Raw genomic sequence first — 16153 nt, forward strand, 5'->3', positions numbered from 1 at the left:
AAAGCAATTTTGTGCAACCCCTCGTATTCCTATTTCTGCCATTTTTCCAAGCAAGCTGTCATGATCTACTAAGTCGAATGCTTTTGACAGATCCAAGAATAACCCTATACTTATTTCCCTCTTGTCCACAGATTTATAAACCCTTTCAAGAAACTCTGCAATTGCAGTATTCATCGATTTCCCTTTACAGAAGCCATGCTGTTTATCACTAATTATACTATGGCTTTTTAGAAATGATAAGAGTCTTGTCTGCATGATTTTTTCAATTATTTTTGAGAAAACAGAGATCAGCGAAATTGGTCTATAATTCACAACTTCTGTATCAAGTCCTTTTTTGTACAATGGTTTCACTTTTGCAATTTTTAACTGGTCTGGAAAATATCCAGCATGTCAAAGCATGTGTTATCTTAGGATAACATTTCTTAATAATATAATCTGAGATTTCATCTACACCGGTTGATTTTTTGTTATTCAATTTTTTTATTATGCCTAATTGCTGTATGCCCAACGTGTATTTTTTTGTGGTATGCAGGAACTACAGGTGCAGTTGACATGTTTTCAGTCAACTAATCAGAGCCCAGAGGGTGAAGCACCACAGTTCATTCGTCTAGAAGTACCATTGCACATCAAACCAACTGAAAGTATCTCCAAGCTCTGCTTACAGGTGAAGTACATTTTTTATGCATTGCCAGATGTAATATAAAGATCTCTAGCCAAGTAGCTGTCCAGCACAATAGATTTACTGCAGTGCTTATCTCATAATTCCATTAACTATAAACCAAGCCAAAAAATTGGAGTATAATTAAGATAAAGAGCACTCTCTTCTGGGATATGATGTCATGACCAACCCATCTTACCCATTCTATAGTTAGGAACTTCTAAAAAAATAATGATCTACATGCCTAATGCCTAGAAGAGAAACTTTGTGAAATTGAAGGTGAAAGAAGAAATGCTGAAGTGCAGTGGAACAATATAAAAGAATGCATGTTAGATACTATCAGTGATTTGGTTGGTAAAGTTGAGAAGCTAGCAAGAAAACCATGGGTTACACAGGAGATGATGAGTAAAATGGAGGAGCGAAGGAAATGGAAGAATGTAAACAATGAAGAAGGCAGGAGGAAATACAGGAGACTGAGGAATGAATTGAAAAGAGCCACGGACAGGGATAAAAACAGATATCTTGAGGAGATATGTAATGAGATTATAGAATTTCAAAGGACAGGACGTTATGATTTGATGTACATGAAGACAAAAGAACTAGGATGGAAAGAGAATCATGGGATTCAAAATATTGGCATCGAAGACTCCCAGGGGAATAGAATAGTAGATAGAGGCAAGTGCTGAAAATTTGGGAAAATTATATTACAGAACTATATGATCGACCTAATCAGCCAGAAACCTTAGAAGTTGAACCGGAAGAAGTAGATACAGATGAGAAAGGACCATATATTTTACAATGTGAGGTGGAAAAAGCTATCAAGGAAATGAGGAAGGGAAAGGCTACAGGAGATGATGATGTGCCTGGAGATGTGCTCAAGTTACTGGGAGAAGGTGGTTTGAAAACACTGACAAAACTAATGAACACCATATATGAAAGTGGAGAGTGGCCCAAGGACTTTACAGAAGTTACAATGATTGCCTTAAAGAAAAAGACAAAAGCTACAAAATGCAGCGACCATCGCACAATAAGTCTTATTGCACATACAGCAAAGATAATAGCAAAGATACTTAAAAGAAGAATTGAAAGGAAAATAGAGGATGTACTTGGAGAAGATCAGTTTGGATTTAGAAGAGGAAAAGGAACCAGGGATGCAATTGGGATGATGAGAATTATAGCGGAACGAACTTTGGAGATAGATGAAGAACTGTGTGTTTGCTTCATAGACTGGCAGAAGGCATTTGACCGGGTAAACTGGACCAAATTAATGCAGATCCTGAAAGAAACAGGTATCGATTGGCATGAAAGAAGATTGATTAGCAAATTGTACATGGATCAGAAAGTTAGAGTACGACTGGACAGGGGGGAGACAGGAAGTGTGCAGATTGGAAGAGGAGTTCGACAAGGATGCTGTTTATCACCAATTCTGTTCAACTTGTACAGCGAATGCCTTACCAAGGAAGCTCTGGATGGGCTCGGTGACTTCAAAGTAGGAGGGCAAATTATTCAAACTGTGAAATATGCAGATGACCTTGTGTTAATGGCTAAGGAAGAAACTGTGCTACAGGGCATGATTGATAGACTAATTGAAATTGGAAGGTGCTATGGCATGGAAATGAATGTGGAGAAAACAAAAGTAATGAAAATTTCGAGACAACCAACCCCAGTCACAATAAAGATAGACCAAAAACAACTGGAGAATGTGAAATGTTTTAAATATTTGGGTAGCTTGTTAACAGATGATGGAAGGTGTACTAGTGAAATTAAATCCAGGATTGCCATGGCAAAAGCTGCATTTAGCAAGAAGAAGAATCTTTTTACCAGCAAATTGGACTTAAATTTGAGGAAGAAACTAGTGAAATGCTACATTTGGAGCATAGCTCTGTATGGGGCTGAAACATGGACACTTAGGGCAGTAGATCAGAAACATCTGGAAAGTTTCGAAATGTGTTGGAGAAGGATGGAGAAGATCAGTTGGACCGTTATGTGAGAAATGAAGAAGCATTAATTAGAGTCAGTGAGCAGAGGAATATCCTACACGAAATAAGAAAACGGAAGGCTAATTGGATTGGTCATGTGTTATGCAGAAACTGCCTCCTAAAAGAAGTTATCGAAGGAAAGATAGAGGGGCGGATAGAAGTGACAAGAAGACGAGGAAGAAGACGTAAGAAGATGCTGGATGACCTTGGGGACAGAAGAGGATACTGTCATTTGAAGAAGAAAGCTCTAGATCGCATTAAGTGGAGGAATTGTTTTGAAAGAGACTGTGGAACTGTCGTCTGACAGATTACTGATGATGATGATGATGCCTAATGATAGGTACTCCTGACAGTGAATGTTACTGTGATCATTTGCATTTATTCCAGGTCATGCAGTGGAATGTCTCTGTCCTTTTCCTCTTCTCCATTTTGTGTAACATTTTCCTTGTATCATAAAGCATGTTGAGATGTGTTGATGTTATACCCTGCAGTCAATGGTGGAGCTGCCTGAGATCCTATTCCAAGAAGAGAGAGACAGCTATGATTTGACAACTAAGCTCAAATTCCTCAGTGTCCTGGCACAGCTCAACAATAAGGCTGGTGAGTCTCATTCTACTTTCTGTGAATGATTAGGCATTCTTTACAAATTTAAAGTTAAACATCTCATGTGGAGGTCATGTCAGTGACCAGCGCACAATCTTTTTTAATATTCTATTTGATATAGACACTTTCTCTTAAAGTTGTTGGGCAATTCTGACTTTAACCTATTTTGAATAATTGCAAAGAGAACTTTACTTAAGACTGGGTTCACATATATTAAGGTGTAGGTGGGTGGACAATATTAAAATGGGTCTTAGAGATATAGAATTGTATGGATTGAATTGATCTGGCTCAGGATAGAGACCAGTGGAGGGATCTTGTGAACATGGTAATGAATTCAGGTTCCATGAAATGCTGGGAAATTCTTGAGTAGCTGCAGAATTGGTGGCTCCTCAAGAAGGGCTCAGCTCCATGAGTGAGTAAGTAAGTTATAAATTATTAAACAAATTTTATAAACAGGGTGCAAGTAAATTTAATAAAGGGCATAGAACACAGATGGGGATCTTGTATGCTATATTACGAAGTACAAAGTTTCCAATCTTGTTTTCACTATGCCAAGTCAGTTATGGTATTAGGGAACAGTGGATTAAAAAGCATGCAAGAAATTAATATTTTAGTTAGTTAGTTATTGGAGAGGGTGGGTTTCCCCATGCACTGAGACCTGTATTGGTCCATTGTGCTTCCCTCTATGATTTCTATCAGTCTCTATATCCTACCAGTACTGGTGCTTACCATCAGTCCCGTCCAGCCAGCGAGACTGGCTCTACTAGCTGAGAGGTATCTATAATGCTTCCCCCATCTACCAGAGGTATTAGAGACTGCTGTTGGGCGGGAAACGTCCGTTAATTTGGCTCAGTGACCTCCTTTGGAGATATGAGGTTCTTTTACATGCCATAAACCTATGACACGGGACCCACGGCTTAAAGTCCCTCCCGGAGGACTTGTTCCCTGAATTTTTCCGCCTTTAAAAATTCAACGACCTCCGCCGGGTATTTGAACCCACGTACTACGAGTCATAAGGTGGGAACGTTACCTCTAGACTACGGAGGCCGCTAAATTCATAGGTTACTGAATGGTGTCATAATTTGAATGTATCAGTGGTCCTCACCAATATGATAGATTCTGGTTTATTATCTATTTTGTATCTTGACAACAAAAATTTGGTACTCGACACTGAAGTTAATGTCGCTAGACTACTTCATCGGTGAATGATGCCTCTTTGTTTCCAGTTCTTACTAAAGCTTTGTGTCACATCACAGAAGTGGTGTCAGGCCCACTTGTTACCTCCCTGGAACAGCGGAAGGCTACCAATGTCAAGAGATGTGATGAACTGATAAAGGAGAAGCAGATGCTAATTGCACTGCAGTCACGTTCATGATGTAACACTATAATTATTTTATCCTTTGAATATGTGTAATTATGCTGTTCATGAAAATTAAATTAAGATTTTTAATATTAATGAATAATATAGCTGAATAAAATTTGCTGAATGTGGTATTTTTTTCTTTTTCTTTTCCATCACATTCACTAAAATTTTAAACAATACTAGAGTAAGGTCTGAAGCTCAGCTACATAGGACTCACTGTAACATAGTTGCTGGATTTGCAATGCAGTTTGAGTGAACATTAAATCTTTAATAAAGCAACCAATTATGAGCATGCAATAATTCACTGGGGTAGATTCCAGTGGCTCACATGATCCAGCCTGGTTACTGCTTAGAGGATGGTTTTCTGTTGCATGCAATTCATGTATATTAAAAAAAAAAAAAACAGAACTACCACATGTGATATTTTAATTACTCCTTTTGTATCTTGCAAAGAGGTCTTTCTTAAAATATTAAATTCTTACCAAAACAGTTCAACAATTCATGCAGTCTCTAGTGCCAAAAATAATGCAGAACTACAGATGAAGGAAACAAGAACACTGATACATCTTAATCACAGGATGATTATATGCCCAAATGGCAGAACAGCCCTTCCTAATATATCATAACTCAGACAAAGTTATGCTTCAGTGAACAGTACTCATGTCCTTATTTGGGAGTTTCAGGGTATGAATCCTGACAGGCATATTTTTATTGCCTTCCTCAGTAATTTTAAGTAAATGCTAGAACATAACCTCAAAATAAGCAAGGATTTTTTCACAAATCATCATTCTGACAACGGACAGCATAACCTTAACAGATCAGGAACTGTTCTGGGAGAAGGAACCAGGGAAGACTATGAGTTCTTTATAAAGATAAAGATATTGAATACGTACAATAAGTCGTTTATTTCTAAACCAAAGTTACTCATCTAAAACTTCACAAATAAATTATGCTAATTTAATGAAAGCACTATCACCCTGGAAAGAGCATCACACTCTTGTAAATGTATGTAGGAAGCAATTAAAGAAAGAGATTTCTGATAAATTCAGCAAAGAAGCAAACTGGAACAGAATTCACACTTTGGTCTTTTGGGCCATGACACTAGTCTTGTTGGTGGGTGCTAATATTTTGAAGGAATATACAGATGTCATCTAATTGTCATAAATGTTATCAATGTACAAACTTTAAATAACTTAAATATATATATACATTTTAATTTAAATTAAATTTACTGCATTTATTTTCCCAATTACAAACTCTAGTTACATCAACTTAATTACTGTTACTAGGGCAGCAGAGGATGATACAAGGGCATATTAAATGCTTTCAGAGCTACGATTTTTAAAAATACTGATCAAACATCAGTCTTTAAGAGGTTTCATGTACTTACACTTTACACTAAAAAGTTTTAATTCAAAATACAGGTGAACCCCAACTTATGAAAATAATGTGTTCTTTGAATTGTGTTGGTAAGTCATTTTTTTTTTGTCATATCATTAAATTTGTTAAAATGTTCATAAGCACGGGGTTCTGTGTTTGTTAAATGAAATGGGAGTTGCAATACAGGGTTATTCAAAAAGAATGAACCGATTTCATGACACATTGCTTCAGTTCTCAAGCATCGTCATGGAATGAGTCAGAGACCATTTGAAAGAGGAGTTATCTAAGTTGTGAATGGCTGCCACAGGGATGCTGAAGTCCTGTCGTTCTTCCGGCAACGTTCTTCGTTTACCCTCAGAATGGCGAGTCCTCAGCAAAAGGCATTCTGCGTTCTCGAGTTCGCGAAAACAAATTCGGTTGTCACAGTGCAGCGTGCTTTTCGAAGGCGATTCAACATTACTCCGACCTGTCCAAAGAACATTCAAAGGTGGTTTCGACAGTTTCAAGAGAGTGGGTGTCTGTGTAAAGGAAAAAGTCCAGGATGACCACGATTCTCGGAGAAACAAGTGGCGAGAATCCGTGCTGCGTTTGAGAGGAGCCCGCGGAAGTCAACAAATCGAGCTAGCCGTGAGCTTGCGATCCCTCAATCCACTGTCTGGCGTGTGCTAACAGTACGTCTACATTTGAAACCATACAGACTGCAGCTCGTTCAGGCACTTACCAATGACGACAAAAGGAAGTGGATGGAATTTTGCGATTCGATGCTGGAGATGATGGAAGACGAAACCTTCATTTCACGTTTAATTTTTAGTGATGAAGCGACTTTTCACTTGAGCGGCACAGTCAATCGTCACAATGTGCATATTTGGGGAACAGAGCACCCACATGAAACAGTTGAGCACGAAAGAGATTCCCCTAAGGTGAACGTCTTCTGTGCTGTGTCTCAGGACAAGGTTTATGGTCCCTTTTTCTTTGAAGGAAACACCGTTACAGGACAAACCTATCTCTAAATGCCCCAAAACTGGCTCTTCACTTCACTGCAAGCAGATTCGCATGACTTCATTTTTCAACAAGATGGAGCACTGCCCCATTGGCACCTGATGGTCCGAGCTTTTTTAAATGAAAAAGTGCCCCAGCGATGGATTGGTCGGAAGGGGGCCAAAGACCTTGCTCTTTGTAGTTGGCCTGCGAGATCCCCAGACCTCACCGTGTGTGATTTTCTTCTTGTGGGGATATGTAAAAGATCATGTTTATGTTCCACCGTTACCCACTGACCTTGATGACTTTAAACATCGAATAACAACAGCAATTAACTCAGTGCATCGTGATATGCTGATACGCGCCTGGGAGGTCTTCTCTTATCGCATTGATGTTGCCTGTGCTGCAGGTGGTGGCCACATTGAACACTTGTAAGACAGGAAATAAAAGTTTATTGTTAGTAGAATACTTGTGACTTGGCTGGAGTTTTGTATTACTTTCATTTAATAAAATACTGCATAATAAAATCGGTTCATTCTTTTTGAATAACCCTGTATATTAGTCCATGTAATGTTTGTAAAAATAAATTTTGTTTCTTGAAAGTTCATAAGTAGAGGTTAACCTATACATCTTCTGACTATTTGGAACATAATATGGTAATTAACATAACACAGAAAATAGAATCACATACAATTGTCAACAGAAGAATTTTCCTGCCTGCATTCCTAAGGGTTTTTAGGAAAGAGGAACATCTTCAGGACTTGCACATGACTAAACAATGGTCTAGTTCTGAAGCCCCAAAATATGTAAAACAGTGATACATAACAGCATATCCTTAAGATCCAAAAATAAAAAGAAAGGATAAATATCCCTGTTTCCAGAAGGATATTACAATTTTCAATAAATAACGGGGTAAAAAAATACACCAATTTACAATTGTCAAATTCTGTTGAAACAGAAGTCCATCTTAATCCACATCATAATGAATGATGATGCAATCATTGCTAGGTAATGAATTACAGTGCCTTATTTTCACATAAATGTAAATCACGTCTGTCTTCCGTAACTGGAAAAATTAGCATTCTGATTCGACTAGACTACAAATTCAGCTTTAAGCATTAAACAATTAACTTGCAAATACACATATATGAATAAAGAAAATGTCATCTACACCAACAGTAAAGTGACAGGAATAACATTGTTGCTGTATCAACTAAATAACAATTTTCACACTGTTTAAATAAGCTCTGATCACAGTTAGAAAGGGTCGATGTATTAACGAAGCAATCTCTTGATGTTAAATGAAATTTGTTCATAAATAAAATAGTGGTTCTTGTTGAGGCACTGCTTTTGTGACCTGTGCTTGCCCAATGGGACCCCTGCAAGATGATTATTCTATTTCATTGTTAGGATGATAGAATAATGGCTGGCAAGGGGAGTTTTCAGCCCTGTAGAAACCTGGTATTCTTCACATTCCAAAAGTTAAAGCTCTGATAGAAGTTAATTACCTATGTGTAGACCAGAGACTGAAACTGATTCCTTGAATGAAGATTCCTTATTCCAGATTACAGGTCCCTTGTAATTAAAGAGGATTAAGAATGAAATCTCTCAGTCTCTAAGGCACTGAGAATCAATTTTATAAACATACTGATTTTTATAATTCTTCTAAAAATGTTTAAGAAGCAGCAGTAAAATCCATTTATTTTGATTATGTAAGATTCATGGCATGAAGACGGAACCACATTTGACAAAGTTCATGAACATAAGAGGTGCTTCTCAAGACTAAAAAATACCTGAATGTGAGTATCATGTAGTAGCTTACCCAGGGCAAGAACTGTATGTCTCAACAAATGTGAAAGAAAATGCTGTTTTCTGCACAAGATTAAGCTTATACTTCAGTGTTGGAACCATCATAGTCCTGGTACAGAATAATTTTGTCATGTGAGTTGATAACTCCTGGATCCAAAGAGAGTACACTGTCTGGGGAAACCATTGTTTCCACCACATCTCCATGGTCTTCTGCCTGAGTACCATATGTCCGTTGCAGGACAGAAAGGCCTTCCACAGGGCTTTGAACACTGACTATGTCAGGGTGACGGTCCTGATGGGGTTGAAGCACACGTGGCACAAACTGATGCAAGGACCCACTCCTTCGAGGGCTGGTTTGATTTGATGAACTTGGAGATGATCGATAATTCTAGCCAAGATGGAAAGACACTTGATGTGAACATCTGTATATAATGACACACATATTATCTAACAGCTGCAATTCTGATTATTCCAAACTGCTTGCTTGCACATGGCTCAACAAGAGGGATTAAACCAACAGTGTTCAATAGTTGATTTTTCATGACAACGTATCAAGTATGGAGGTTGTGTATGCAATATGATACTATGATTGTCAACAATAAAGGGGGGGGGGTATGGTCATCCCACAACACAATAAAATCAACCTGAAGTGAAAATAAAAGCCTCAAAAAACTGCAATGAAAACCTGAAGATTCCAGTCACTGTAATTCTAGTCTTACCTCGTAAGGGAATGGACTAAAGCCTTTGCACGAGTTGAGGAGCATCTGCGCTGACAAGAACAGCAATGCAATGCAAAATCCAATTAGTGAATAGATCGAGATATCATTGAATCCTCGTCTGAGAATTGATAACGATGTGAAGCTCAGCTGCTGCAGTGTGATGGAGATTATCACAATGCTGATTGCTGATGCATGGATACGTGAGCTTATCTTTGATGGTCCATATACAAAGTAGATATTGTATCGATCCACCAAGTGTTTCAGTAACATGTACAACAGACCTGGTAACATAAAACCAACTTCAACATTTTTTTTCCACTTTGGATTATACTGATAGTGAAGGGACTTTTCACCCAAAAAATACATAGCACAGAATAACATTTATTTAAAAAAAAAGAATTCCCTTCTTAAAGATATTCAGGTCCACTGTTAGGCTCATATGACATATGGGATACTATATTTCAGTTCAGTGTCAGCAGTAAAACTTTGTAGGCAACAAAGCGAGTAATGCCATTTCTTTTTCACCCCTGTTGCTACCTAAGAATTAACTATCTGCCTAACTTACTGACACAGCCACTCAGTACAGTCCACTGAATGACCAATCACCTAATCCCATGGTACACAAGAGTTCCCTGGGCATTTGAGATATCCAATCATTATGGAACCTCAACTTCTGTTACCTGTTATCACAGAAGTCCACCATTTAAATCTACCATAAGATCCCCAATTTGCATATTTACAACCAATTTCCTTAAGACATGTTCAGTATTATATTCCCCACTGATATCATGATCTTTCATGTAACCCTGTGTGGGGCTCTGAAATCAAAATTGAAGTGGTTTTCTTGTGTCCCTTGGGTGTACTACATGTCTAAGCCATCTCATTATACTGCTCTGCTCTCTGAGTACTCTAGATATAATAGTGTTATTTTTATGACCACCTACATCAATTGTATGCTGACTTACAAGATGAACAAATAATCTCCTAATTTCATAAATTTATTATTCTGATAACTGTTCTGTACTATCATTTATCTAATGTGTAAACTCTCTAATCAGAATCAGTAGTAGTACTTTCTTTAAGGGAAACTGTTAGGATAAAAATAACCACGTCTTAATAAACTTGGGCTAATTACAGCAACTGTGATGACAATTTTGTAATGGTTTCTGATGTGGCAGAGTCACTAACATATCAATATAATCCCATAATTTCACGACTATCTGAAGGGGAAATGAGCAGAAAGAATAGCCGAACATATTCTGTACTGTATTCTTTCCACTTAAATGTAATTGGACACAAAATTAGACAACAGTAAGGCCAACAGGACTACACAAAGCAATTCAGATAAACATCAAATGATCCTAACAGAAAATGAACATAAGATCCCTGTGGTAGGTGACTTAACAACATGTGACTTTCAGTTTAATTAAAAGGACAGCTAAAGGATGTAGAGGAGATACAATCTTACACAAAAGTGGCTTAAATTCCAATATCTGCACTTTGCATGTCTTAAATAAAATCAGAATCAGTGTGATAGTTAAAGTCCTAAATTTCAATTTGGGAGCTTTTTCTTTTTTCATTATGTTATCATTTTTTCTGGCTACATTCATCATTTATATCACTCATTATAATAAAACTTTTTGAGAATAATCCCTGAATCAAACCTGAAAAAACTGAATTTAAATTAAATTATTTTTTATAAAAAGTAGTAAATCATGTTTTAATATAAATAAAATGGTTGCTATTTATTATATTCATGAACACTATGAATTTAATTTTATTCATTTCAATTACTGAAATACTTTTTGAGAAGAATTAAACTTGACAGCGCTACAACTGAAGCTTTAGTCAATGTGTTGTTCATTTCTCTGTTACATTATGCTTTTCATGCAGCATGATGCCAAAAGCAAGTTATCATTGGAAAGGAAGAATAGTGACTAAAAATATATATGAGAAAAGACTCACTACTTTGTAACTGTTTCCAACATTGCCGCACTCCTACAGTGAATTGATTGCAAATCAAGTAAAAATCAAAGTTTCAATACATTATTATTAATTTCTCCTGAATGGTGTATTGAATGTAAATGTAAATTTGCAACATTATTTCTAAAGGCTGAAATTATAAGTGTAAAAATTTTGAAACTCATGGTACTATTTCTTATATGTTTTTCATCTACTATAATGTGTGAGGTGATGAACTTTCGTAAGATCATGTATAAATTTAGTGAAAATTAAAAGTGAAATAACTTTCAAATGGGTTACTGAATTGAGTCCAAACTTTTTTAGGGACTTCAGAATAAAGGAAAGAAAGATCTGTACAGTTTTTATCGATTTTTAAGTATCTCCTCTACATCCTTACTCTAAGATGACCATCCAAAACCCGGGAACGTACACTGTATGTGTGTCAGTAAGCTCAGTTCCTCTAAATTATTCTATTGTAACTTTTACTTCTCTACAATATACATACATAAACAATGGTAGCCAACTTACCAAATGGAGTGATGAGGGGACAGGAGAGACTGTACATGGTTGTCATTGCAAAGATGAGCAACATCCAGGCATACTGTACACCAAATGGAAATTCCCATAATATGGTTTTACGGACATTTGCTGTCTCTGCCTGTGACCTGTCACAGTACACACAAACTTCTGTACTATACCTCACTACAGGTTAGTCGCCGACTTCCCACTGCGGCGGCCCAGGTTCCATTCTGGGTCTGGTAAAGTGGGATTTGTGGTGGACAAAGCAGCACTGGGGCAGGTTTCCTCCGAGTACTTCGGTTTTCCCTGCCCATCTTCATTTCACCAATTGCTCCACAATCACCCTCACCTATCATCTGGGGCTGGTACAATAGGCCAGAAGTGGCCGCAGTACAAGGGACTTAGTCCCACCCCACTAGCAATAATAATAATAATAATAATAATACCTCACTATACAAAATTTGTAACTGTACATGGATAACTGTCATTTTAGCAGTACCCTGCACAAAGCAGGAAGTAAATAAGCAAGCAAACAAGAAAGCAAATATCTTATTTCAATGAAGATACTGATTTAATCTTATTTGAGGTTAAGCTTCAGCTATACCAACACTAACAGAAGTAAATGTTAAAGATATTTAAACTCTACCATACTTTTCATTACAACTCAAAAGTTTCCAACACATGAATTTAAATACTGTGGCTGCAATACTATATATTACTTGTATAAAGTGATATCAGAAAGTTCTTGGAGTGTTACTGTTCCCTCATTGTTTTCTTTGACATGAAGGAGACTGTTAACTATGAATTTGTTCCTCCTAATAACACTACGGTCAATTCTGACTTCTGACTTTTACTGTGACATTTTGAGATGCTTGAGAGAAAATGTGTGACAAAAAGACCAGAAATTTTGCACAACAACTGGCTCCATCATGACGTGCCTGCCCACACATCTCTGAAAACCAGAGTCTGTGACTAACAACATGGTTATCATCTTCCATTCTCCCTACTCACTGGACCTAGGCCTCTGTGAGTTCGCTTTGTTTCCCAAATTGAAAATGAAACTGAAGGGATGACATTTGGAAACAGTGTCTGACATCCAAAGGGAATCACAAGCAGGAGTTGACACGACTAAGGGAATACTAGTTCCATGGTGCTCTTGAAGAGTGTAAAAAATTATGGGCTAGTTATATACATTCCCAAGAAGACTATTTTGAAGGATATGGCAGCTGAAATTGAGTAAGTTAAGCCAGCATTTCTTTTTTTGACCCAGTCCAGGAACTTTCTGCTACACCTCGTAATGTTAAATTTTAAATAATGGCTCAGAAGCTTAGTCCTGAGCTCCATTCCAGACCAGTATGCAAGCCTTGTACTTAACAGTGAACCCTACTGCTGCAGTATTCAACCAAGTCAAACAAGCCTCCATTATCTTACATTGCAACATTCAACTTTAGTCCACATCGCAGCATCATTTAACTTCATTCGCTGAGCTATGAAAATTAATTTTTGTTTGTTTTTACATATTCTTACTACAAAATTGTATATTTTCAGGAAAATTGTGAGAAAATAATAAACAGAAAAAGATTAATATACAATATTGTTCCAATTACCTTGCAAGACATAGTTTAACTGTGTACACAAACAACTCTGGGAAGCGAATCAGTTCCAGTGCAGTTCCAATAAAAGCAGAAGTGATAACATAGTTCACAAAGAATGCTCCTTTATCAGGTAGAAACAAGCATTCCCATCGGTATGTTTCATTGCGAGCATGGATTGTCCAATCAACAAATGCCTGGGCACTGCAAAAGAATTAAATACAGTCACAAACCAAATAAAACAAAATTTAGAGACAAAGAACTAAAAGATATGAGCGGACCTGAAACCATAAAAAAGTATTGTAAAGTCCAGAGTTCCGTGACTAATAATAACAGGTTCTGGATTGGATTTATTGGCACTTCTATTACAATTACAAAAAATTATAACAGCCCACAATCGATGACTGCTTAAGGTTCGCTCCATTCCTTACTGGATTACAAGTGTCTTCCACTGTGATGAATGATGAATGAAGAATCAGATGCAAATGAACTCCCCTGAAATGAACTCCTGTGAATGAATCACGTGTCCCCTTATAATTTGCAGCGAACCAAACACAGATTGTCTCAGACAGTTTGTCTATTACTGCATCTATTCATTGTCACTGATACATGCTTTTGGCGAGTAGCTGTCTAGCAATGGACTATTCAGTGTCCATTTGTTGCCACAGGAATGTGCGGTCATTTCATAACAAGCCCTTGTCTAGCAATAGATTACTCGGGCTTTCAGGCGTCATGTCAAATATCAAAGAATTTCAATCTAAATAAGATAAAAATAAGATGTAATCATGAGAAATAGGACAGTTTTGCTACAGTAGCCTATCTAGAAACATGTGAATCTTAAGACAAATGAAGGATTCACAACTGGGAACTTTGAAGTTGTAAACTCAATACAGTCTCAAGTGGTGTAAATCTTTCCACTCCTCCACTCACACAACTGATACATGAAGCGTTGACATATGCTAGGATTAGTACAAATTAAAACACAGTAGATACCTGGTGAGGCCTAAAGATGGCAGTATGAGAACCATAAAGAGCAGGAAAAAGAATGTTTTGCGCATGATAGAATGGTTTTGCTCAGAACGTGTCCAGTGTGACAGCCACTGGTCTGAGTATGAGACCAATACTGGTAAAAGTGCAGCTACTGTCCACAGCAGGAGCGTTGGCAGGAACTCTGACAGCACAGGGCTCTGAAAACAAACCAAAATTTCCATAAAGGGTATAAAATACATTAAATTTTCTTATTACACATATTAATGACAACTAAACACGTTCCAAATCACTGACTCAAAAAAATCCATCAACTAAAAAATTCCTTTACTGTTGTAACTTGTAAGAAAGGCTCTTTTAACCCTCTTGACTCTACTAGGACATATACACATTCTGCAGATATATCTGCTGTGTTTCTTGGCATATATGAGGGGGGACCCAAAAATAACCGGAAACGACCTGTTGCGCGCGTATGCTTTGTAGTTACGAGTTGTGCTGCTAGATGGTGTTAGCTGGGGGTCTCCCGCGACTGTTAGTGAGCTGGCGTCAGTCTGAGTTAAGTGGTTTGTCTGTGGTGCTCTGTTGTGTGCGTTCCTGTTTCAACCCTTTGGCGATTAGTGAGATGGCCGACCAGAAGGAACAAAGAGTGTGCGTGAAATTGATGAAGATCGTTGAAAGACCATTGACCAACTTTCTGAGGAAACGAACATCTCATGGAGCACGGTCCAGCGAATTTTAACCGAAGGTTTGCACATGAGACGGGTGTCTGCAAAATTTGTTCCTCGCTTGCTCGGAGATGACCAAAGAGAAAACCGCGTGAATGTTTGCCGCGACTTGAAGAGTGAAGTGCAGTTTTCCCTAACAGAAAGCAAAATTTCACGCACACTCTTTGTTCCTTCTGGTCGGCCATCTCACTAATCGCCAAAGGGTTGAAACAGGAACGCACACAACAGAGCACCACAGACAAACCACTTAACTCAGACTGATGCCAGCTCACTAACAGTCGCAGGAGACCCCCAGCTAACACCATCTAGCAGCACAACTCGTAACTACAAAGCATGCGCGCGCAACAGGTCGTTTCCGGTTATTTTTGGGTCCCCCTTCATATATATCTCACACATATGTACACTTATTTTATGTCAGTTCTTTCTAGTTTTTAAAATCAGATTTTGAAGGGTTAAACAGCTACACTATACATATTAATGATCTACAAGTCTCTCAAGTGCATACATTCATGTGGTACCAGTCCTTTTTGTCAGTTTCTTAAAATCAAATTTGAAGGGTCGAAGTTCTGATTCATACATATTGTAACGTGTTTACGTTACCGAAGACGCCGTAGAGATGGTTAATTGGGTTTATTTAACAATCTACAAATAACGGCTACAATTAATTATCACAATATCACGGGTTTCCACACTTTACAAACCCTACAACAAAGTCACTTAACACGATCTTCACTTTTCTTCACGTACTACTAACGCGGGAGCTATACAAGTCTCCCTGAAATACACACTCCGAGTACAACTGTACTACAGCAATCACTATGTCTGGAAAGCACACAATAAGTCTTCCGCTCGCTGACTTCTTAGTTGTCGCACACTCGC

The 16153-nt window shown here is 37.7% G+C and overlaps 2 protein-coding genes across 8 annotated transcripts in view; one reads left to right on the top strand and one right to left on the bottom strand.

Annotated features, from left to right (window-relative positions):
• The first annotated feature begins 500 nt into the window (after positions 1–500).
• On the top strand, positions 501–5083 carry LOC111873015 (lys-63-specific deubiquitinase BRCC36-like). The gene is made up of 3 exons (XM_023867366.2): positions 501–664; positions 3129–3237; positions 4467–5083. The coding sequence occupies exons 1-3, from the start codon at positions 527–529 to the stop codon at positions 4613–4615; spliced, it is 396 nt and encodes a 131-aa protein (XP_023723134.1). The 5' UTR covers positions 501–526; the 3' UTR covers positions 4616–5083.
• Positions 5084–7481: 2398 nt separating this feature from the next.
• Positions 7482–16153, bottom strand: part of LOC111873016 (CSC1-like protein 2) — a 31717-nt gene continuing 23045 nt past the window's right edge. For all 7 annotated transcript variants that reach the window (XM_023867371.2, XM_023867373.1, XM_023867372.1 and 4 more), the window contains 5 exons: positions 14556–14749; positions 13578–13766; positions 11980–12116; positions 9490–9770; positions 7482–9158 (listed from right to left, as the gene is read on the bottom strand). In XM_023867371.2, the coding sequence (XP_023723139.1) occupies positions 8850–9158; positions 9490–9770; positions 11980–12116; positions 13578–13766; positions 14556–14749 (1110 nt within the window). In that variant the 3' untranslated portion in view covers positions 7482–8849. The remainder of the gene's footprint in view (positions 9159–9489; positions 9771–11979; positions 12117–13577; positions 13767–14555; positions 14750–16153) is intronic.

Source organism: Cryptotermes secundus, unplaced genomic scaffold, assembly GCF_002891405.2.
Source record: "Cryptotermes secundus unplaced genomic scaffold, Csec_1.0 scaffold2286, whole genome shotgun sequence".
In the NCBI taxonomy this organism is placed as follows: Eukaryota; Metazoa; Arthropoda; class Insecta; order Blattodea; family Kalotermitidae; genus Cryptotermes; species Cryptotermes secundus.